Raw genomic sequence first — 20,120 nt, forward strand, 5'->3', positions numbered from 1 at the left:
CCGTCACAATGCGTTGCTTAATGTTAATCAATGGTGAAAAAACGCATCCTGCAAACACTTTTGCAGGATGCGTTTTTTCGGCAAAACGACGCATTGTGACGGAATGCAGTTAAAGCTAGTGTGAAAGTAGCCTAAAATAAGTCTTGGCTAAAACAGGAGGCTGCTTAGGACATTCTTTCTGGGAGTAGAATATCATGCCTGGAAAAGCAAAGAATGCTCAGATAGGCGCCAGCTTGTAGCAAGTAGTGAGTTCAAAGAAGGTGGGTGCAGGCGAGAGAATGAGGGAGAACACCCTAAGAGGAATTTTAAGTGGATAGAAGCTCTCGTCTCCATGGAGCAAAAGGTAGAATGCCCCAGGGTTGGAGGGGATAGCAGTGAGGACACAGTCACTCCACTGAGGAAGCAGCCTTAGCACGGTGGAAGCAGACTTGGTGACAGATGATAGGATAATGCAGCTACGGAGGTATTACTAATGTGGTCCCCCTTGGCAATAGAACAAAGGCAGTGGATATCCATGCCACCAAGTGAAAGAACAGTAACAAAAATAAATTATTGAGAAGGAAAAAGAAAAACAATGCAACAGAGCAGCCTTCCACAGACACAGGAGTTCGTCATTTATTCAGCGCTTAAGATTCATGAATTCAAGAAAATCAGGAGCATCTGACTCCTGCTGTTCTCATCACTGCAGCTGAGGTCAACTCTGGTCTTGATGTTTTTGGACTTTTTTTTGCAAGTTTTGAGATTGGGGAGCTTCTGCTCCAAAAATTCCTTGAAAAAAAAAATCAGGGTGTACAGAAAAAAAACAACAAAACATACAGCTTCTTCCAAACTATTTTTTAGCTTTCTTGAGATTAAAAAAAGGAGAAAGCTATTCTGACTGAGCAGAAATAAAATGTTAGTTTTCTTCTAGCGTGCATCGTGATACAAAGTGCGTTTGCATTATATTCCTGGCTACATAATTTATATTTCATGTCCCTTTAGTGGACTTCACCATGCAACTGTCTGTTGGCGATGCTAGTGCAAAGATGGCAAAACTGGAAATTAATCAGTGCAGTGGTGGCGATGGGCCAAAGAGCGAGGCTCCTTCAAAAACTTAGATCCTGTAAATAGTGACCCCAGCACCAAAGAAGTTGATCATCCAGAATAAGAGTTATCTCTGATCTCACAGCAGTCAGCAGTAGTAAGATTATATTTCTAGAAACCAATCACTGAGCTTACCTGATGTGTAGGTTTGGTAATTATCCATCATGACCTGTCGATAGAGCTCCTTCTGTGATTCTTCTAAAGACCCCCATTCCTCACTTGAGAAATACACGGCAATGTCGTCAAACTCAGAGAGATTCTTAAACATAAATCAAAACGTTATTTAGAACAGAAAACGGTAGAGATTGTGGAGTTGACAATCCCACAAAACCATCAATTTCTAGATGTAAAATCATTTGCATTTTTAATATAAAAAAAGGAAGATGCCCAAAACGTCAACTCACTGGCCACAAACCTACTTCTGAAAGACATAATAAAAATCATAGAAAAATAAAAAGGTCCTACCTCTAACAACGTCACAAAACTCACATTCTCACCATCTCAGCAAGAAGCCTGTCATCATATGCAAGTTAGGTGGCTTTAGTGCACCCTTGGCATGAGCAGGAGTTTGGTGTCTCCTCATTTGCATAGTGGCACTCTTATCCGGCTTAAGATTAACAGTGTTCACTTCCCAGAGCAAGCTCTGTCTGTATTCTGCAGGTGTGCGTGGCCACCCGTGTACTCAATAGTCTTGGTTAAGAACAAAGGGGAGAGAATCACTGCAAGCCAGGGCACCGGCCCGTGCAAGTGCGTGGTCACAGCAAGCCATGGTGAGTGGCAACTGCAAGTGCGTGGTCACCGCAAGCCAGGGTGCACAGCCACTGCAAGTGCGTAGTCACAGCAAGCCAGGGTGAGTGGCAACTGCAAGTGCGTGGTCACCGCAAGCCAGGGTGCACAGCCACTGCAAGTGCGTAGTCACAGCAAGCCAGGGTGAGTGGCAACTGCAAGTGCGTGGTCACGGGAAGCCAGGGTGAGAGGCAACTGCAAGTGCGTGGTCACTGCAAGCCAGGGTGAGTAGCAACTACAAATGCGTGGTCACTGCAAGCCAGGGTGCACAGCCACTGCGAGTGCGTGGTCACAGCAAGCCAGGGTGAGTGGCAACTGCAAGTGCGTGGTCACAGCAAGCCAGGGTGACCGGCAACTGCAAGTGCGTGGTCACTGCAAGCCAGGGTGAGTGGCAACTGCAAGTGTGTGGTCACAGCAAGCCAGGGTGGCCGGCAACTGCAAGTGCGTGGTCACAGCAAGCCAGGGTGCGCTGCCACTACAAGTGCGTGGTCACTGCAAGCCAGGGCATGTGGCCACAGCAAGTGAAATGTAACTGCAAGGATGCACGAGTGCACACATGCAGGCAGCATTCACGGTTTTCGCTCTGAGAAGTGAACATTGTGGATCAGAAACAGGGGAAATAATAATAATAATAATAATTTTATTTATATAGCGCCAACATATTCCGCAGCGCTTTACAACTTATAGAGGGGACTTGTACAGACAATAGACATTACAGCGTAACAGAAATCACAGTTCAAAATAGATACCAGGAGGAATGAGGGCCCTGCTCGCAAGCTTACAAACTATAGGAAAAAGGGAGACACGAGAGGTGGATAGTAACAATTGCTTTAGTTATTCGGACCAGCCATAGTGTAAGGCTCGGGTGTTCATGTAAAGCTGCATGAACCAGGTAACTGCCTAAGTATGTAGCAGTACAGGCACAGAGGGCTATTAACTGCATAAAGTGTATGAGAACATGATGAGAGGAACCTGATTATGTTTTTTTGTTTTTTTTTTAATAGGCCACACAGGGATAGTTAGGTTAATGCGTTGAGGTGGTAGGCCAATCTGAACAAATGAGTTTTTAGGGCACGCTCAAAACTGTGGGGATTGGGGATTAATCGTATTAACCTAGGTAGTGCATTCCAAAGAATCGGCGCAGCATGTGTAAAGTGTAAAGGGAAAGTCTCAATATGTAAATGAGGTGTGCACCAATCTATTAGGCCGGGGTCAGACTTGCGTGTCCAATGCGAGAAACTCGAATCAATACCGGGCACTGCCGCCGGCACTTGAGACTGGAGTGTGCGGCTGCGTGTATTTCTATGCAGCTGCACACTCCGGCCCCGAGCGCTGGCAGCAGTGCTGGGTATTGATGCGAGTTTCTCGCATTGCATACGCAAGTCTGACCTCGGCCTTAGCCATGCCATGGGTGCAGCGAAGCAACCTTATCTGCATACAAATTAGAAGTGTTTTTTTTTTAGGTACTGAACTACCAACAGGTACAGTGATAGTATGATTGTTACACAGGCCATGACTAGTGTTGAGCGATACCGTCCGATACTTGAAAGTATCGGTATCGGAAAGTATCGGCCGATACCGGCAAAGTATCAGATCTGATCCGATACCGATACCCGATACCAATACAAGTCAATGGGACTCAAGTATTGGAAGGTATCCCTGATGGTTCCCAGGGTCTGAAGGAGAGGAAACTCTCCTTCAGGCCCTGGGATCCATATTAATGTGTAAAATAAAGAATTAAAATAAAAAATATTGATATACTCACCTCTCCGGAGGCCCCTGGACATCACCGCTGGTAACCGGCAGCCTTCTTTGCTTAAAATGAGCGCGTTCAGCACCTTCCATGACGTCACGGCTTCTGATTGGTCGCGTGCCGCTCATGTGACCGCCACGCGACCAATCACAAGCCGTGACGTAATTCTCAGGTCCTAAATTCCTAATTCTAGGAATTTAGGACCTGAGAATTACGTCACGGCTTGTGATTGGTCGCGTGGCGGTCACATGAGCGGCACGCGACCAATCAGAAGCCGTGACGTCATGGAAGGTGCTGAACGCGCTCATTTTAAGCAAAGAAGGCTGCCGGTTACCAGCGGTGATGTCCAGGGGCCTCCGGAGAGGTGAGTATATCAATATTTTTTATTTTAATTCTTTATTTTACACATTAATATGGATCCCAGGTCTTGAAGGAGAGTTTCCTCTCCTTCAGACCCTGGGAACCATACACTGGGAACTTGCGATTCCGATTCCCGATACCACAAAAGTATCGGATCTCGGTATCGGAATTCCGATACAGCAAATATCGGCCGATACCCGATACTTGCGGTATCGGAATGCTCAACACTAGCCATGACCCCTACAACACTGTATTGTCCATTTAATATGCATTTTGGGTGTGACTGACTCCTAAAAGGGGGTGTGTGAGAATAGATAAAAGTAGCATTTATGAAGCTGTGCCCCACTTGTCAGTGGGCCATGCTTGGTACTGCAACTCAGACCTATAGACTTGAATCATAGAATGTTAGAGTTGGAAGGGACCTCCGGGGTCATCATTTCCAACCCCCTGCTCAATGCAGGAGTCACTAAACCATCTCAGAGAGATCTCTGTCCAGTCTCTGTTTGAAGACTTCCATTGAAGGAGAACTCACCGCCTCTCTTTGATCGCCCTCACTGTCAAAAAGTTTTTTCTAATATCTAATCTGTATCTTCTCACTTTCAGTTTAATTCCATTGCTTCTCGTGTTTCCATGTGCAAATGAGAATGCCGATGATCCCTCTACACTGTGACATCCCTACAGATATTTGTAGACAGCTATTAAAGGGAACCTGTCACCAGATTTGGCAGATACTAGTTACGGCCACCGCCTTTCAGGACTTATATACACCATTCTATAATGCTATAGATAAGCCCCAAACCTGACCTGTAAGAGAAGAAAAATAACTTTTAAAATACTCACCTGTGGGGCGGTCTGGCACCTCCCATCCTCCTTGTTTGTGTGGATGATGTGTCCCTGGATCATCCGCACAGTCTGCTCGGCACCACACTCCTGCGCAGGCACACTTGTCTTCCCTGTTGAAGGCAGAGCAAAGTCCTGTAGTGCGCTGGTGCTGGAAAATGTCAGAGGGGCCCAGCACCTGCGCACTACAGGACTTTGCTCTGCCCTCAACAGGGAAGACAAGTGTGCCTGCGGAGGAGTGTGGTGCCGAGCAGACTGTGCGGATGATCCAGGGACACATCATCCACACAAACAAGGAGGATGGGAGGTGCCAGACAGCCCCGCAGGTGAGTATTATAAAAGTTATTCTTCTTCTCTTACAGGTCAGGTTTGGGGCTTATCTATAGCATTATAGAATGCTGTATATAAGTCCTGAAAGGCAGTGGCCGTAACTAGTATCTGCCAAATCTGGTGACAGGTTCCCGTTAAGTCTCCTCTTAGCTTTCTCTTTTGCTAGTTAAAGGGAACCTGACAGCAAGATTGTGCACAGTAACCTACAGACCGTGTCAGGTCGGCGCCGTTATACTGATTACAATGATACCTGGGTGATGAAATCCGTCTTGTGGTTGTTGTTTAATCTGTTTGCAGTTTTCAGTTAATGAGATTTTCGTAATCCGGTGTGGCCTGTGGTGGGGTCTATGGGTGGCCTGGCCTGTGGTGGGGTCTATGGGTGGCCTAGCCTGTGATGGGCTCCATGGGTGGCCTGGGGGAGGGTGTGGGCGGTTTTTTTTTTCATGATCTGCACTCATCTTAATCCTTGTGGGTTTAAGTGACAGGTCAGTGACCTGCCTCCTATTTTAAATACTGTGCTTGTGTATTTAATATCGGGGTCTTTACGAAAAAAAAAAATAAGTTAACTGCAGCAAAATGGCACCTATTGCTTGCCTACAGATGCTATTGCGCATGCGCCACCATTTTGCTGGAGCCCAACTTTTTATTGGTACAAAAATATGGCTCCAGCAGTGGTGTCTGCACAGTAGAATCCATAGGCAAGCAGTTCTCTCAATCTGCGCAAGCACCACCCACCATCGCTTGCCTATAGATTCTACTGCGCATGGACATTTTGTTGGGGTAAAAAAAAAATAGACTCCAGCAAAATGTAATAGGGGGTGGCTGACAGCACAACAGACCTGTAGATGCAAGTCCTAGTTCCACTGGACCACATGGAAAATGTACATACCAAAATCCACAATGAAGGACAGCATCCAATCCAGGTGAAGTCTTAAAAAACGTTTCCTTTATTTGCCAAATGCAACGTTTCGACCACAGAGGTCTTTTTCAGGTCTTTTGAAAAAGACCTCTGTGGTCGAAACGTTGCATTTGGCAAATAAAGGAAACGTTTTTTAAGACTTCACCTGGATTGGATGCTGTCCTTCATTGTGGATTCCAGCAAAATGGTGTCGGCCATGTGTAGAAGCATTTACAGGCAAGTGATAGATGCTACTGCTCCAGTGCCATTTTGCTGTAGTTAACAAATTTTTTTTTATAAAGACCACAACACTAGCTGCTCAAGCGCAGTATTTAAAATAGGAGGCAGGTCAGTGAAGGTCCAGTGACCTGTCGTCCACAAGGATGACGATGAGGCCAGAGCACCAATAAAGCCTCGCCCACAGGCCGATCTGAAGCACGAACATCTCATTAACTCAAAACTTCAAATAAAGATTAAACAATAACAACATGACAGATTTCTTCAACCCAGGCATCATTTTAATCAGTGTAACAGCGCCAACCTGACAATTCATGTAGTTACTTAGCAATATCCTGATGACAGGTTTGCTATAAACATTACCAGATCCTTTAACCGTTCCTCGTAGGACATATTTTGCAGTCTGCTCACTATCCTGTTAGCTCTTCACTGAACTTGCTCCAGATTTTCAATGTCTTTTTAAAATGTGGTGACCAGAACTGGACACAGTATTCCAGATGAGGACTGATCATGAGAGGGAACTAATTACTTCACGTGATCTAGACTGCATGCTTCTCTTAATACATCCCAGAACTGTGTTTGACTTTTTTGCTGCAGCATCACACTGTTGACTCATGTGCAGTCTGTGATCTATTAGTAAACCCAAGTCTTTTTCACACATGCTGTTGCTTAGTTCTATTCCTTCCATTCTGTAGAGGTAATTTTTGCTTTTCTTGCCTAGATGTAATCTTGCATTTCTGTTAAATACCATTCTATTAGTCACTAACCATTGTTCAAGCTTATCTAGATCCTTCTGAATCCTGTTTTCTCTAGTGTTAAGGTACCGTCACACTCAGCGACACTGCAGCGATATAGACAACGAGCCGACCTAAACTAGATCGCTGGAGCGTCGCTGTTTAGGTCGCTGTAGAGACGTCAAACACAGCAACTCCAGAACGATGCAGGAGCGATCCAGTGACGTAACGGCGACTCACTTCTCGTTCTCGCTGGTTGTTAGCTCCATGTCAAAAACAGCCGGAGTCGTTGCTTTTGATGTCAAACACGACGATACACGCCCACCTGGCGACGAAATAAAGTTCTGGACTTCTAGCTCCGACCAGCGATGGCACAGCGGGATCCAGATCGCTGCTGCGTGTCAAACACAACGAGATCGCTATCCAGGACGCTGCAAAGTCACGGATTGTTGTCGTTATCTTTGCAAAGTTGCTGAGTGTGACGGTACCTTAGGGTACCGTCTCACAGTGGCACTTTGGTCGCTACGACGGCACAATCCGTGACGTTCCAGCGATATACTTACGATCTCGCTGTGTCTGACACGCTACTGCGATCAGGGACCCCGCTGAGAATCGTACGTCGTAGCAGATCGTTTGAAACTTTCTTTCGTCGTCAAGTGTCCCGCTGTGGCGGCATGATCGCATCGTGTAACAAAGGTGTGCACGATATTGTATACGATGTAATGGGTGGAAGTCGTACTGTCCCGTACGACTTCTACATCGCAAATACGTCATGAAATTATCGCTCCAGCGCCGTGCATTGCGAAGTGTGACCGCAGTCTACGACGTTGGAGCGATAATGGAGCGACGCTGGAGCGTCACGGATCGTGCCGTCGTAGCGACCAAAGTGCCACTGTGAGACGGTACCTTTAAGCTATCCTTCTTATCTTTGCATTGTCTGCAAATTTGATTAGTTTACCTTCAGTTCCCTTATCTAGATCATTTATAAAAATGCTTAACAACACTGGAGCCAGGACAGAGCCTTGTGGTACCCCACTTGAAACAATCTTCCAATTGGAGGTGCAACCATTTATCACCACCATTTATCATCACTCTGAGCCAGTGATGAATCCCCCTAACAGTAGCCTTGTCACTCCCAGTCGAGATATACGATATCTACCGCATTTCCCTGATCCACCCAGTCAGTGATTCCATCAGAGAACGAAATTAGATGAGTCTGGCTTTACTTGTTTGATACAAACCTATGCTGGCTCTGGTTAATTACTCTATTCTTATCCAAGTACTTACATGCATGCTGTTTAATAAAGATATTTCCTGGTACAGAAGTAAGGCTTTTTCCCAGGAATGAATCCTTTAGACACAGCCAGTGGTGAGATCACTTTATTTCAAAGATTTCATGGAGACGCTGTAAGTTGGTAGAAGGACTAAATTGATTTTTTTTGTTTTTGTGCTACTGCGTTTTCCTTGTTGTCACATGAATGAAACAAAATGGACATTACCTGCAGAGATTTTTTCTTTTTCTCTTTCAGGGCCTTCCTTAATGGAAGTCTCTTCTTTAACTTTCTCATTGTTGCGTTCTTTATCTGGACATTCTGTAAAATGCCAACAAATACATGAAAAATGATAAAAACATACAAAAAGAAGAAAAAATAGATAATAAGCCCAATATGTCATAAATCAAGAAATAAAACAGTATTCAAGAGAATTTCCATGATAGAACTTGGCAAAAAAAACCAAAAATGACAGTATTCCAATTAAAGGGATTGAGCAGGGATAATTTCTCAATCATGGGGGTGTGACTGATGGGACCTGCACCAATCAACATTTATCACAGACATAGGATGGTGCAGCCTGGCCCGCCGCTCCATGTATTCCGTATGGGGCTGCTGAGTGCAGCGCTCCGTTCTCTGGCAGCCCCATAGACAATGAATAGGGCTGGCGGTTGGGCATCCAACCTGTCGCTCAATTTCATAACTAGGAAACAAATTCTCCGTTCTGCCAATCGGTGAGAGTGCCAGCAATCACAGATCAGCAAGCTTGTATGTTCTCACTGTGTTTGCAGGGGTTTCTCTGGTTTCACAATTTGCAATTGGTTGCTGAAATACACACACAAAAAAAAAAAAAAAAAACTGTAAAAAGTAGTCAAAATGTCACACCTATCCCAAAATATAAAAAAGTATCAATAAAAAACATTGTTGTGGCCTGCAAACTATAAGCCATAACAGTTCCATCAACTGAAAAATCTAAACTTTGCGGCCTTGGAAAACAGCGACAATTTCTATTTCACAAATATCTGATTTTTTTCATGACTAAAGTTTAAAAAAACTTAATGTCTGGTGTTGCCGAAAGGGTATGTTTCCACATGGCGTATCTGCTGCGGATTGGACGCTGTGTACAGACGCAGCGGCCAGATGTTACAGTATAGTGGATGGGATTTTATGAAATCCCATATCCACTATGCGTACAAAATCTCTGGTGGGAAACCTGCGTATACACACATGCGGCGCGTCTTTATAGACCGCAGCATGTCTATTGATCTTGTGGAGACGCACAGTGTCTGCAAGATAAATAGTACTGTTCTATGTATAGGATGCGGTGATTCCACATGTGTTCAATGAACAGATGCGGAATCACCGCGCGGACAACAGGGGCCTGCACTGTGGGTGGAGCTGGGTTCAAAGCGCTGCCTTTATGGGAACGTGGAAACACAGCCTAATCGTTCTGATCAGTGTGTGCATATTATATAGTGAGTATTTATAAACATACATATATAGTGTGCGCATAGTGTGTGTGTGTGTGTGTGTGTGTGTGTGTGTGTGTGTGTGTGTATATTGTGTATTTATAAATACACTAGCTGTACTACCCGGCTTCGCCCAGGTTCATAACTGCTGTTAGCAAAATAGAATGTGTTAAAAATTTATTCTGCACACAAAAACCACAAAACAGATAGATAGAAATGTAATTATTAAAAGGCAAAAAACTAAGCTAATAGAAGAATTTCACAACATATATTAGCTTTGTTATACTGAGAATGTCTTTGTTGCCTATATTAACCAATCAGAGCTCAGATTAATTAACTGTAGCAAAATAGAAGCTGAGCTGTGATTGGTTGCTATTGGCAGCCTGATAAATCCCCAGCCAACAGGAAGCCCTCCCCCCTGGCAGTATATATTAGCTCACACATACACATAATAGACAGGTCATGTGACTGACAGCTGCCGGATTCCTATATGGTACATTTGTTACTCCTGTAGTTTGTCTGCTTATTAATCAGATTTTTATTTTTGAAGGACAATACCAGACTTGTGTGTGTTTTAGGGCGAGTTTCATGTGTCAAGTTGTGTGTGTTGAGTTGCGTGTGGCGACATGCATGTAGCGACTTTTGTGAGATGAGTTTTGTGTGGCGACATGCGTGTAGCAACATTTTGTGTGTCGAGTTGCATGTGACAGGTTAGTGTAGCAAGTTGTGTGCAGCAAGTTTTGCGCGTGGCGAGTTTTATGTGTGGTGCCTTTTGAGTATGTGCAAGTTTTGTGTGAGGCAACTTTTGCTTGTGTTGCAACTTTTGTGCATGTGGCAATTTTTCCGCGTGTGCGAGTTTTCCATGAGGTGAGTTTTGCACGTGTGGCAAGTTTTGCGTGAGCCTAGTTTTGCACGTGGCGAGTTTTGCGCGGCGACTTTTGTGTTTCGACTTTTATGTGGCGAGGTTGGTGTGTGTGTGGTGAAATGTGCGCTGAGGGTGGTATATGTGTTCAAGCACGTGGTAGTGTGTGGCGCATTTTGTATGTGTGTTCATATCCCCGTGGTGGTGTGGTGAGTATCCCATGTCGGGGCCCCACCTTAGCAACTGTACAGTATATACTCTTTGGCGCCATCGCTCTCATTCTTTAAGTCCCCCTTGTTCACATCTGGCAGCTGTCAATTTGCCTCCAACACTTTTCCTTTCACTTTTTCCCCATTATGTAGATAGGGGCAAAATTGGTGACGTGCAGGGTTGAAATTTCACCTCACAACATAGCCTATGACGCTCTCAGGGTCCAGACGTGTGACTGTGCAAAATTTTGTGGCTGTAGCTGCGACGGTGCAGATGCCAATCCCGGACATACACACATACATACATACATACACACATATTCAGCTTTATATATTAGCGATATAGTGTGCGCTTACATATAGTGTGCATATACAGTGTGTGCGTATTGATAAATAGTGTGCGTGTATATATATATATATATATATATATATATATATATATATATATATATATAGTGTGTGCGTATATACGGTATTATATATAGTGTGCGGATAGTGTGTACAGTGTATGTAGAAATCCCTGCGTGCACACATAGCTATATATATATATACACAGTATATACACACTATACAGGCCGTGGGTGTGTGCAGCCTGTCATCACCCCACTATTGTTCTCCTGCAGGAGACACATGTGTTGTCCTTTGTGTGGCTGTCCGTCAGCTGGATCAGTGGCCACAGCCCGCCCCCGCCCCCGCCCCGTACAGCGGCCCTGTGCAGTGATGGGCGGGGGGAGAGGTGACTGGTTCCCCTGCACACACAGTGCACGGAGGGGCCGCACTCCGCACCGCACCGGGGTCACTGCCGCCGCCGTTCTCTCCTCACCTCCTACCGTACCTGCCGTCCTCTACCTCCGGTGACGGTAAACAGGACGTGACGTCACACGGCCACGAGCAGCGCCCACTCCTCCAGCCAATGAGAGGGGAGACGTGATCGGCTGTTACCAGGACACCGGCACGCTGCGGTCCCCCTCGCCAGTCAGGGCAGGAGAGACGTACTGTGCAGCGGTGCCAGAAAGCAGCGCGGTTACTATGGCGACCAGTGCTGTGGTCCCCCGGGCCGGCGCCCGCCTCCCCCGTTTCTTCTTATGTTCCCACTATGTGACTATACATTAACCCCTTCACCCCCTGGCCGTTTTCCGGTTTTCAGGTTCCATTTTCTTCTCCCCAGCGCTGTATCGCTTTCCTTTCTCCGCCATTATGGCCGTGTGACGAGTTGTACTTTTGTATGACGCCATTTTACTGCATAGTGCGCTGGAAAATGAGAAAAAATGCCAAGTGCAGGGGAATTGCAAAAATAAAAAGCACACTTCCTCAATTGCTTTTTTTTTCTGTTGTCCCCTTAGGAGACTGGAAACCGCGATCGTCCGATCTCTTGTGTCTACTTCAGTGCTGCTAGGTATAAAGACAATGAGGAGCAGCCCACCGGCCACAAGCCGTCATCAGCAGACCTCCGGCTGTCAGGTCCACCCATCTTTGCCCCACGGTTCGCTGGGAGCGTGGAGTTACGCACACCCCTGCCATCACATGTCGAGTCCTACTGTCAGTGATTGACAGCGGGAGTTAACAGCCACAGGCCAAGCTCCTCTCCACCCGCGGCTGTTAAAGGCACATGATGGCTGACCGAGTCATCTGTCATGTGCGGGCTCGGCTTGTGAGCCTGCATCTGAGGCAGGGACACAACATATGACGTAAATCCATGTCATTTCGAGAAGGGGTTAAACATTTATTATTATTTTTCCCTTTATTTTTTAGTCCCCCCCTAGGTGATATAAACATGTGACAGTGACAACCTAGGGGTATCCAAAATTGCCGTCACAAGGGGCAATCGTTGCTGGAAAGGACACCCCAAACGGATAAGTGCTGATAATATCCTTGATTAACATCGGCATTTAATTAATGGTTAGAGCTTGCCCCGATGAGTGCTGGCTGTCTCACAACCTGAACTCACTTGAGTCATAACTGCCTATGAGACTGTCGGTTTCAAGGTAGGAGACCTGTGGACAGTCTGTGCATTGTGCGACCTGTGCCCAGACCAAGTTCCAAGCATGTCTGCATGAGCGCTAAGGAGCTGGCCAAGTTCCTGAGCCCACTCTATGATCTGCATCTTCTACATGACGTCCTATTTTACATCATGGAGGAAAAGGATAAAAGTGTCCTAATATAGTCTTAAACGGAACCTGTCACCCCCAAAATGGAAGTTGAGCTAAGCCCACGGGCATCAGGGGATTATCTACAGTATTCTGGAATGCTGTAGATAAGCCCCCGATGTATCCTGAAAGACGAGAAAAAGAGGTTAGATTATACTGACCTGGGCGGGCGATCCGATCCCATGGGCGTCGCGGTCCGGGGCCTCCTATCTTCTTACGATGACGTCCTCTTGTCTTCACGCTGCGGCTCCAGCGCAGGCGTACTTTGTCTGCCCTGTTGAGGGCGCCCACCGCAGCGGGACCACCCCTGGGTGAGTATAATCTAACCTCTTTTTCTCATCTTTCAGGTAACATCGGGGGCTTATCTATAGCATTACAGAATGCTGTAGATAAGCCCCTGATGCCGGTGGGCTTAGCTCAACTTCCATTTTGGGGATGACAGGTTCTCTTTAATTTTTAAAAAAGCATACAAGGTGCCGATCCTCCACCAGGTTACTTGCTTCTCTTTCAGACGTGGACAAGATGTTACTACGATTGTCAGTGGCTACTGCAGAGATCAATGTTGAGGCAAGTGACTGGCTGCAGCGGTACAAGGCCGTACAACCGCAACAGGATGTACAGATGTAGTTCTGCTTGTACAGACATGAAGCCTTTCCACTAGAAAACAAAACTAGTAGGGGGCCTGGGCACCACTAGGAGAAGAATGGAGGGGTATTGCTCTATTTTGTCTATTTTAAATAATACAATGCATTTAAAGCGGACCTGTCGCCAGGTAAAAAGTGGCCTCTTCTTGCTCTTATTTTGTTCCCTCTGCTCTTCTGATTTTTTTCCACTTTTTCTCTCTTTCAAAATCTGCCATGCGGTTCCAGAGATATGGGTCTTTTACTGTATTGCTGTTTTCTATGGTGTTTACAAGGGAGCATGGTTCACAGCTGAAGACACTCTCAGGAAGAACCTGAGTAGAGATGGATGAACCCAAACCCTACTGTTTGGGCACGGTCCCCGAGCACAGACTTCACCAGTATTGTTCCAGTTCTGCTCCCTGAACACCGAGTGTTTCTTGCGCTGTTATGCAGAAACACCGGCGGCTCTTATCAGCAGTAAGATCATTACCGAGGGTCAGAGTGCTGCGGCTCCTACTCTGTCCGATGACATTGTGAGCTCACAGCTCTGACCAGAGGTAAAAAAGTTTACCTACAGTCACAGGTGTCGGCTGATGACACTACTACTCCCATCAGCCTGCTGTCGCTAATAACAGCGAGAGCAGGTGGCGGCTGATAGGAGTACTTATCAGCCTGCGCTATCAATAAATAATAACTTTAAAAAAACCAGCATGAGTTCCCCTGTATTTGTGATAATCAACCAAGCAAAACTCACAGCTGGAGACTGCAACCCTCAGCTGTCAGCTTCAGCAAGGCTGGTTATCAAGAATAGAGGGGTTCCCCCCTCCCCCCCCCTAATTTCAATAAAAAAATGGCGACAACCAGCCAAGCTAAAGCAGACTTCTGGGGCTGGTATTCTCAGGCTGGTAAGGGGCCATGGATATTCCCCTTCCCCCAGCCTAAAAATAGCAGCTCGCAGCCACTCCAGAAAAGGTGAATCTATTAGATGCTCCAATTCTGGTGCTTTGCCCCCCTCGTCCCACTTGCCCTATGGCGGTGGCAAGTGGGGTTTATCTCACCTTTGTGTTGTCTGGTGACATCAAGTTCGCGCCTTAGTAATGCAGAGATGTAACTTTTAATTCATATCAATAAAATATTAAAAACCTGCATAACGTGAAACCAAACACCATCATCCAGAAACTGCAATTGATAAGATACAAATACCAGAGGAAGGTGCTTACTCCTGTACAGTGCTGAACCACTCTGCCTACCAGCAGAGGTTGGCCCCCTATATACCTGCGCAATGGCGCCCCGCTCGTCAATGGCTCACCTGGTCCTCATGTAAGCCAGTTTCTTTGTAGCGCTTGATGGTTTTTGCCACTGCACTTGGGGACACTTTCAAAGTTTTCCCAATTTTTCGGACTGACTGACCTTCATTTCTTAAAGTAATGATGGCCACTCGTTTTTCTTTACTTAGCTGCTTTTTTCTTGCCACAATACAAATTCTAACAGTCTATTCAGTAGGACTATCAGCTGTGTATCCACCAGACTTCTGCTCAACACAACTGATGGTCCCAACCCCAATTATAAGGCAAGAAATCCCACTTATTAAACCTGACAGGGCACACTGGTGAAGTGAAAACCATTTCCCGGTGACTACCTCTTGAAGCTCATCAAGAGAATGCCAAGTGTGCAAAGCAGTCATCAAAGCAAAAGGTGGCTACTTTGAAGAACCTAGAATATAAGACATAATTTCAGTTGTTTCACACTTTTTTGTTAAGTATATAATTCCACATGTGTTAATTCATAGTTTTGATGCCTTCAGTGTGAATGTACAATTTTCATAGTCATGAAAATACAGAAAAATCTTTAAATGAGAAGGTGTGTCCAAACTTTTGGTCTGTACTGTATATATACCAGATATAGTGATTAATAACCTCACTTTGTATGATAGGGCCTATATTAGAGCATCCGGCACAGTTACAAATAATTTGATGGCTATATTGCCTGTTAGCACCTATGGTCACACTCTCAGACTGAATATACATCAAATGAGACAGGGAGTCTACATGTCATAGGGGCAGAAGCAGTTAGCCCATACAATTGTGCTGCGCAATAAGGGCACAGATGGAAATCCTGCAAGAAAGGCTCTGTTGCCTCTTAGTGCCCTGAATAAGCTCAGGCTCATATAATAGTTGACCAAGGAGTCTATATACCATGGGCGCAGAGCAGACAGCACATATGATAATATGTAATGAGGGTGTCAATGTCTATCCTATAAGCGCTACTCAATAGCCTTTCAATACTTACAGATCATAAGACCAAAGCAGATAACCCATATATTAATATTATACAATGCGGGTATTGATAACGACCATACAAAAATACTCTATGATCTCATACTGCTTATAGATATTAGCCCCTTGGTATTCATTGATTTACACTCCATGCGAGCAAAAACAGCTCATATCATGAAGTTATACGACAAGGATACATACAAAGTATTGCAAAATACTCTTGACCTTCTGGTACTCATAAACTCTGAGACCCAAACTCGACGCGCTTCCCCTCTTCCGAGGTTCATCAGGAGTGTGATGTTAGTAAAAGAGTACTTAGCTAGTAGTTGTCAATGTTCTGATACGGCACATTGGCCAAGCGTTATTGTAAGGGGTGCACAAGGACTAGCTGTGCCCGCACCCTGGCCCGTGTTTTACGTCCCGGAGAAACTGGTGTGTTTAACATGCACTGCTGCCATATTGTATATAACTGTTAAATGTTATGTGTATTATAAGATAGCTAATGCCATGTGCATATGATATTGTCTAGGGAAAGTGTAGTATTCAGGATAGTCCACTAGAGGGGGGCACAATAGTATAAGACAGCAATAAGATAGGATGATAGAAACAAGTAAAATTAGGAGGACCAACTGGGGTAAGCTAGAAGGATTTTGTGTATTCAATCAGATTAAGAAGGGCCTCAGAGCCTGTACAGGGCAGTTGAGCCACGTAATGTTTCTCAAGTCAAAAGGCCCAGCTCATCCAGGGCCTAAGAGTAACAATTGCCGGTAAAGCAGAGGAATGCAAGGCAGCTTTGTCATGATGGTGGTCAGTTATTTAGGAAGACGCCTGCGTGTCTGGTGCGAAACGGACTGGGAACTCCTACAGTTAACTAGACTGGTCAGACCAAGTGCTGTGGTACCGGGAACAATGGTGCGACCCGATGGTATTCTTCACCCCTTACTGCTATTGGACGGGATAGTATGTCCGATGGCAGTATCCCCCACTTTGATGTGGAATCGCGATCCACCTGCGGCTATTAACTATTGATATAGAAGGGTTAATAGGTTGCCTTTAAGTGCCTCTTGCCTTTAATTGCTAGAATTACTAGAATCTGTTAGCACAGTAATCTGATGGTCTCCCCTTCAAGGAGACTACACTTCTTATCATGTATGTTCTCAATAGTCAGTCACAACATGTTTTTGGTACGTTGTGAGGAATAAAGGTCAGTATGACCCTGGGTGATGGTGGGGGCTACATGAATTACATTGTGTGTTACATTTGTTGTAAATGGTATAAAATACTGCCTTTTGCTGCATTACATCAGATAAAAGTGACTTGCTCACAGGATATGTGTGAGGTGTCTTTTTGTCTCCAAGTGCGCTTGTAAAATGACGGGCGTAACTACCTGATTTGGCTCTCACTGGTGATCTGGCGTACTGACATTGGGTCAGAATGAAAACAGCTACGACAGTTTTGGTGCCCAACGTGGGCCGTGTAACCAGCCTATTCGGAATCCGTATGTGGGAGCTTCCTGAGAGACTAGACATGCAAAACACCAGCTACAGCAAGGTGAGAAATGTTATTCTTACAATTTGTTTTGCACTTGCAATCTCTCTTCTGGATCTGTCCATACCTCTGGGTAAAAGGCTGCCAACAGGGTTCAAAGAATCCACATCACCAGTGAGTTTTGTGTTTTGTTTGTTTATGTCCGTATGAGAGTTGAATAATAGAGTAATAAGATGATAATTGTGATAATTGTTATCTGTATTATTTGTCAATATCCTAATTGCTTGTGTATTTGTTTAGTGCGTGTAATACAGAGCTGGGATAGGCTCTGTGCAGTGTTGTTATTTTGGTCATTTTGGATTGGCAGTACATTATATGAAGCTGTTTTTTGTATAAGGCCGTGGTTTTTGTTGTTTGGCCTTAAAGTGCTTTCATGCTTTCAGAGTGTCAGTGGACACTGCTGCAGTTTTATTTATATAGAGTTGTGTTAATTCCAAAGTGCAAAATAGGCAGGCTGTGTGAGCCTTGTATGTATGTCTATGAGAACCTCTGAATGAGATGAGAGGTGAGTAAATGAGTATAAGGGATAAATAGATAAATCCCTGATTGATGAGGGGTTCCGTTAGGTGTGGTCCTCTGTATGTGACAGAAGACATTATTCAACTCAATATGAGCTGAATTAGGTGGAGTGATTGAGATAAGGGATTTTCTTCTTGTAAAATCAACTGAAAAGTGAAAGGAAAAAAGGAAAAAAAAACAATCCCTGAATGAGCACGTATGAATGAGTTATCACATAAGTATCATTACTTATCTAACTGTTGTTGAGGGTCCAGGATGAATGAGTTGTGGATATTTTTAATGTACATTTAATTACATCTGAGATTCAGTGAAACCTGTGTTATGTATGGTTTGATACTGGATAGGTTTCTATATGTGTCTATATGTGTTTTGGCCGGACGCGGTCAGAATCAGCTTATTCAAGTTGTGCAGTGATTTGCCTGTATAGAGAAACTTTTTAATTCCAAGAGGATGAATGTTTTGTAGAGATTAAGTCTGAAAACTGCTGTATTCTGTTTCTGTGTGTGTAAAGGTACCTTCACACTGAACAACTTAACAGCGATAACGATAGCGATCTGAGACGTTGCAGCGTCCTGGATAGCGATATCATTGTGTTTGACACGCAGCAGCGATCAGGATCCTGCTGTGACATCGTTGGTCGGAGCTAGAAGGCCAGCACCTTATTTCGTCGCTGGATCACCCGCTGACATCGCTGAATCGTCGTGTGTGATGATGCGGATTCAGCGATGTCTTCACTGGTAACCAGGGTAAACATCGGGTTACTAAGCGCAGGGCCGTGCTTAGTAACCTGATATTTACCCTGGTTACCATTGTAAATGTAAAAAAAAAAAACCACTACATACTTACATTCCGGTGTCTGTCGTGTCCCCCGGCGTCTGCTTCCCTGCACTGTGTCAGCGCTGGCCGGCCGTAAAGCAGAGCACAGCGGTGACGTCACCGCTCTGCTTTAGGGCCGGCGCTTACACAGTGCAGGGAAGCGGACGCCGGGGGATGCGACAGACACCGGAATGTAAGTATGTAGTGTTTGTTTTTTTTACATTTACACTGGTAAACAGGGTAAACATCGGGTTACTAAGCGCGGCCCTAACCCGATGTTTACCCTGGTTACCCGGGGACTTCGGCATCGTTGGTCGCTGGAGAGCTGTCTGTGTGACAGCTCTCAAGCGACCACACAACGACGAAACAGCGATGCTGCAGCGATCGGCATCGTTGTCTATATTGCTGCAGTGTCGCTTAATGTGACTGTACCTTAAGACACTGAACTCTTATCTCTACTGAATACCTGATGGGAGGGGTGAGTCGAGCCCCTGCGCTAATTGCTTGTAATTTCTCCTCTCTGTGCTGTGGGCCAGAGGAAGGGGGGCACGTAGCTGCATTCTAAGTTTCTCTGTCCTTGGTATTGTACAGTGTAAGATTTGAGTTTAAAGGAATACTGTAAGTTGAAGTTGGTAGTCAAAAAGTAAAGAAACTGCCTATTTTAGAGGAAACTTGTAAGTGATTGAAAGATTGGTAAAAAGATTCACCTGCTCCAAGTTGAGTGATTGATATAGCAAATTGAGAATCAACAAGGGGGTAGCCAACTGCACAGCTGATGTAGTAGGTGAGAGGCCTAACAACTGGGCCTTCCTTCTACAGTCAACTTACGGGTCAGAGGTGGCATAGCCTTCCCGTCCATGGAACTGAGCTAGTGGGTCAGAGGCCTAACACAGCTGGGCCTTTTCTAGCCAGTTGATCTAACGGGTCAGAGGTGGCATAGCCTTCCCGTTACATCCTTTAGGTTTCCCGGGTTAGAGGTGGTATAGCCTTCCCTCTAAATCTTGACACTCACTCTGCAGGTGAGTTGTCTGAGCGAATAAGTTGAAGCCATGGGCAACTTGTTCTGTGTGCAGTCAGGGCCCTGTCATGGTTCTCAATGGCAAGAGAACATAGTAAAGCATACAAAAAGGACTAGCTCTTGGAAGATGGGAACTCGAGCTGACTGTGAGCTAAACCTACCGCACAACTAACAGTGGCCGGGTAGCGTGCCTACGTTTTATCCCTAGACGCCCAGCGCCAGCCGGAGAACTGACTGACCCCAGCAGAGGAAAATACAGACCTGGCTTACCTCTAGAGAAATTTTCCCCAAAAGGCAGACAGTAGCCCCCACATATATTGTCGGTGATTTCAGAGGAAATT

At 45.3% G+C, this 20,120-nt stretch overlaps 1 protein-coding gene across 1 annotated transcript in view; it reads right to left on the minus strand.

Annotated features, from left to right (window-relative positions):
• Positions 1-11,873, minus strand: part of LOC143797421 (uncharacterized) — an 81,740-nt gene extending 69,867 nt beyond the window's left edge. The window contains exons 1-3 of the mRNA XM_077281069.1: positions 11,656-11,873; positions 8,521-8,613; positions 1,219-1,342 (exon numbers count right to left, since the gene is read on the minus strand). Coding sequence (XP_077137184.1) covers positions 1,219-1,342; positions 8,521-8,589 — 193 coding nt within the window. The 5' untranslated portion in view covers positions 8,590-8,613; positions 11,656-11,873. The remainder of the gene's footprint in view (positions 1-1,218; positions 1,343-8,520; positions 8,614-11,655) is intronic.
• Positions 11,874-20,120: the final 8,247 nt, after the last annotated feature.

The sequence above is a fragment of the Ranitomeya variabilis genome, chromosome 1 (assembly GCF_051348905.1).
Source record: "Ranitomeya variabilis isolate aRanVar5 chromosome 1, aRanVar5.hap1, whole genome shotgun sequence".
Lineage (NCBI taxonomy): Eukaryota > Metazoa > Chordata > Amphibia > Anura > Dendrobatidae > Ranitomeya > Ranitomeya variabilis.